The sequence below is a fragment of the Gavialis gangeticus genome, unplaced genomic scaffold (assembly GCF_001723915.1).
Source record: "Gavialis gangeticus isolate Ggan-Ray unplaced genomic scaffold, GavGan_comp1, whole genome shotgun sequence".
NCBI lineage: Eukaryota > Metazoa > Chordata > Crocodylia > Gavialidae > Gavialis > Gavialis gangeticus.
The window spans coordinates 2,266,579-2,270,189 of NW_017728965.1; the positions used below are offsets into that span (position 1 = coordinate 2,266,579).

General features: G+C 42.5%; 1 protein-coding gene across 1 annotated transcript in view; it reads right to left on the minus strand.

The window, feature by feature from the left end:
• Positions 1-130: 130 nt before the first annotated feature.
• The window catches only part of CHMP7 (charged multivesicular body protein 7), a 7,605-nt gene continuing 4,124 nt past the window's right edge, over positions 131-3,611 (minus strand). Inside the window, exons 7-9 of the mRNA XM_019504256.1 lie at positions 2,670-2,730; positions 1,967-2,131; positions 131-970 (exon numbers count right to left, since the gene is read on the minus strand). Of these exons, the coding sequence (XP_019359801.1) occupies positions 906-970; positions 1,967-2,131; positions 2,670-2,730 (291 nt within the window). The 3' untranslated portion in view covers positions 131-905. The remainder of the gene's footprint in view (positions 971-1,966; positions 2,132-2,669; positions 2,731-3,611) is intronic.

Sequence of the window (3,611 nt, forward strand, 5' to 3'; positions counted from 1 at the left end):
ATACTCCCTGGTAGTGCAAAAAAATAACCTCTCATTTAATCCCCCTCTGACTCCTAAAAATCTGCAACGAACAGGGAAGGTAAAACTTAAACTACCTGCTGTTTTCACAGGTTAAAAAAAACAACCCCAAAACACAAACTAAGCAGTTTCTTTTTTTAAATAAGCTTTGCAGGCCCATCTCATCACAGCATAAAAAGCAACACCTTCATTTTTAAGCCCTTTGCAGGTCTCTTTTTAAGGCCTTGTTATTACAGAAAGAGGAGCAAGTGTCATTTTGTGCTGGCAATTGCTGCCCCCTTGTGGCAACGAGAACAAAGTTTCCTACAGTTAAAGAGTCACATGTCTAGTTGTCCACAACCGTGCAAATACAAATAGGAAAAGATAGGTAGCACTATCGACAGGTGTGCAAGCTTATTGCAGACACTTGACTGTTAAGGACAGTATATATGTAATGTGCCAAATGTTTTACACAACCACACAACTAGCCAGACGTTGAGCAACTGCGATACTGCTGCTTTTCAGGTTCTCCTCAACATCAGCTGTAACAAAATCAAGCAGTTATGAAGTAGAGCTCTCATCTTCATTAGACATAACAGTGAGGGCTGTAATCCCAGCAGGGAAGACAGCTCACCAGGAAAATAATGAACACCGAAGGCGACTTGGGATAAACAGTCAAACTGGGACCAATGTAGATATTGGCACTAAGATGACAGCAACACCAGCTGGTATCAGTTCCAGAGAGGGTGGATTGTCATGGCAGTAGATCATGTCACTTAGCAAGTGATATCCCGTAAAAAGAGAAGGGTGTTAGCCCACCGTCCAAAGTTACTCTTTAAAATTATGGTCACTATTTAAGCAAACTTAAGACTATTCTCGAATCACAGCAGCAGGGTGCTGTTGTATCTTCAGAGATCCAGTGCCACCACTCTTTTGGGTTCAGAGGAAGTAGATTCAGTCTTTTGTGCCACACCTACCAAGGAAGATGCAAAGAAGAAAGAAAGGAGACAAGTGAATGCTTAGCAGCAGGATGGGTTGGAGACCAGCTAAACCTAAAGACAACGGAGACGAGAAAAAATTACTTACTTATACAGAACTGAGGAATGGTCTCAGTTTCAAAAGCGTTAAACAGGAGGCCTGAGTGATATTTCTAAACATGTAATGTTCATGTTTCAGTCCAGAAAAGGTAATTACTAACTATACAATGGGCAGGCCATTCTATAATCTGTCTTCAACAAAAGAATATCTGAAGCACCTGAAATTTACTCCTACTTGAGACAAAAGGAACTAGGCATCTGATCCGGTACAGGTTTTTTGTGGGTTACTAACTTAAAGGCCCACTGAGCCTGTGCCTACAAGATGGGAGGCAGGAAGCAATGAAGGCCCTAGAAGAAAAGATATGGGATGTAGCTTATACAAGAATTTGGCCAAGAAGTCAGTATTTTAGGTACTGAGTCATCCTGGCCCTTTCGAGAGCTTTTGGTTGGATAAAAACCACTGAATACACACGAGGTAGCCTCATGCAGCTTTCTGGGTGCTTTAGTTTTAAAAGGAATTATGCACAACACACCTTGTTGCAAATACTTTCCTATCCCACAGTATGAAGGCTGAAGAGAGGAGGACGTTCCCTTGCTCTATGGCATTTCCATATTCTCAGCCATAAATTCAGCAGTCACTGTCCACAGAGTAGGTACAACAGTGACCTCATGAGACCAAGCTCTCCTCTCCACCCTACACTGCTCACTCTGCTGTGCCTCAACTTTTACGCCTCACCTATACAGATACGAAACATGAAGAAGACTCCTGGACCCAAAGCACATTTGTCCTCTATGCCCAGACTGCCAGAGGTCACCAGTTTCCAACACAGTAATGCCAGACACTCTACCATACAGGTTGTGAATACAGACCCTTGGTTGTGCTTGTTCCCAACAGCAGACACACAAGGCTGTTTGCTGGCATCTATGCATACCTTTGTCTGAAAAGGAGAGTTTCTCCAACTCAGCTTCAAGATCTGCATCAGAAATGGTGGTAAGCAGCGGCTTCTGGGGCACGGGAGGCAGATCCAGAGTCTCTTTTGTCGAGTCCACAAGAAGACTATCTAGCTCTCTCTCAAGTTCCTCAGTGTCAACCTCTGCTGGTCAAAGAAAACAAACCGTCAATCCCTTGGGGTGGCAGAACTCTACATCTTTAAGCACCTGGAGGTACACCCAGACTTCAGACTAAGGAAGAGTCACTGCAGAAGCCTGTATGTTAGGGAAGGTGGAGGTGCCAAGGGGATGGGGAAAGCATTCCAGAAAAGATAAATAAATGACACAGTGGAGGTGCTATGAAACAGACAGGAAGAGAGGGGCCTCCCCAATTAGAACTAATGATACCATCCTAATCAAGTGTTCACAACCCAACTTCTGAGGGCCACTGGCACTTTCACACATGCACGTGTTTAAGGGAGTCCATGTTCCATTTGCAACTGGCTCAGCAGATCAGTAGAAGTTAGCAGAGACATACAGAACTATCCTGTTAAATCTTTCTCCCTCTATAACAAATGACCAGTTCCTTCCTCCAAGCTGCTGCGAACAACCGCCTACTCTCTGAGGAAGGAGAGCCAGCGGCACGGTCATTTGTGGGTGGTGGTAGGCAAAAGGATGAGATGCCCGTGCAAGGCGTGTACTCACCCAGACCATTGATCCCCACCCCTGCCAAAGTCTGGGCAACTTCATCCTGGGTATCACAAAGCTGCAAAGAGAAGGAACAGTGTGCAGCCTTGAAATACAGAGCTCAAAGCTGATCTTGATGAAGTTAAATAGAAGACTACAAAGGAACTTTATAGATAACATCTATCAGCACTGAAAGACCTAAAGGGCTAATGTCACAGATAAGTTGCAAAACATTAACAAGCTGAGAGATTAATGTGAGAATCAATTTAATAGAAGATCAAGGATGCAACTGATGGGCAGAATGCAAATTATACTAATTTTATATTAGAATTACAGCAAATGTATTAAGGCCTAAGCTTCTTACAAACCATCCAAATAAACATCAACTAAAATACAAATACTAATCACTATGTGTTTGCTCCTAACGTTTTAAAAGGCTGGTGCAAATCACAGTTTTAGAATCTGGGACAAGAATTTGTGGAAAAGAAAATATAGCCTGACATGAATGGCTGTTCCTGCAGGAGCAGAGGGACTATTTTCTTGATTTCAGTTCACTCAACTAGGTCAGTTTAGTCGCTCCATTTTTCAGAAATAAGATATGGATATGGAGATTGTCAAAACAGGGAAGGTTGTTTTTCCTCTTCCAATCCATGAACAAAACAATAAGCTGAGATTCTCACAGGAAATGTGAATGTAGGAGCCACAAAGAAATCCTAAAGTTCAGCCTAAAAAAATCCCTCACACCTTATTTTTATGAATCTAGCACACTTAAGATGATTTAAATAAAAAATGTTTTTGTTAGAATGCAATGAAATGCACAAGTTTCCATCCCAATCTTGACAGGAGTCACGAATTAGTAGGTGGTATTCTCCATAACATGAAGATATGCCAAATTTAGGCAAAAAATTTCTCTATAAGAGATGGGGATAAGGGGATCGCTGGGACTAGGGGGCCAGTATC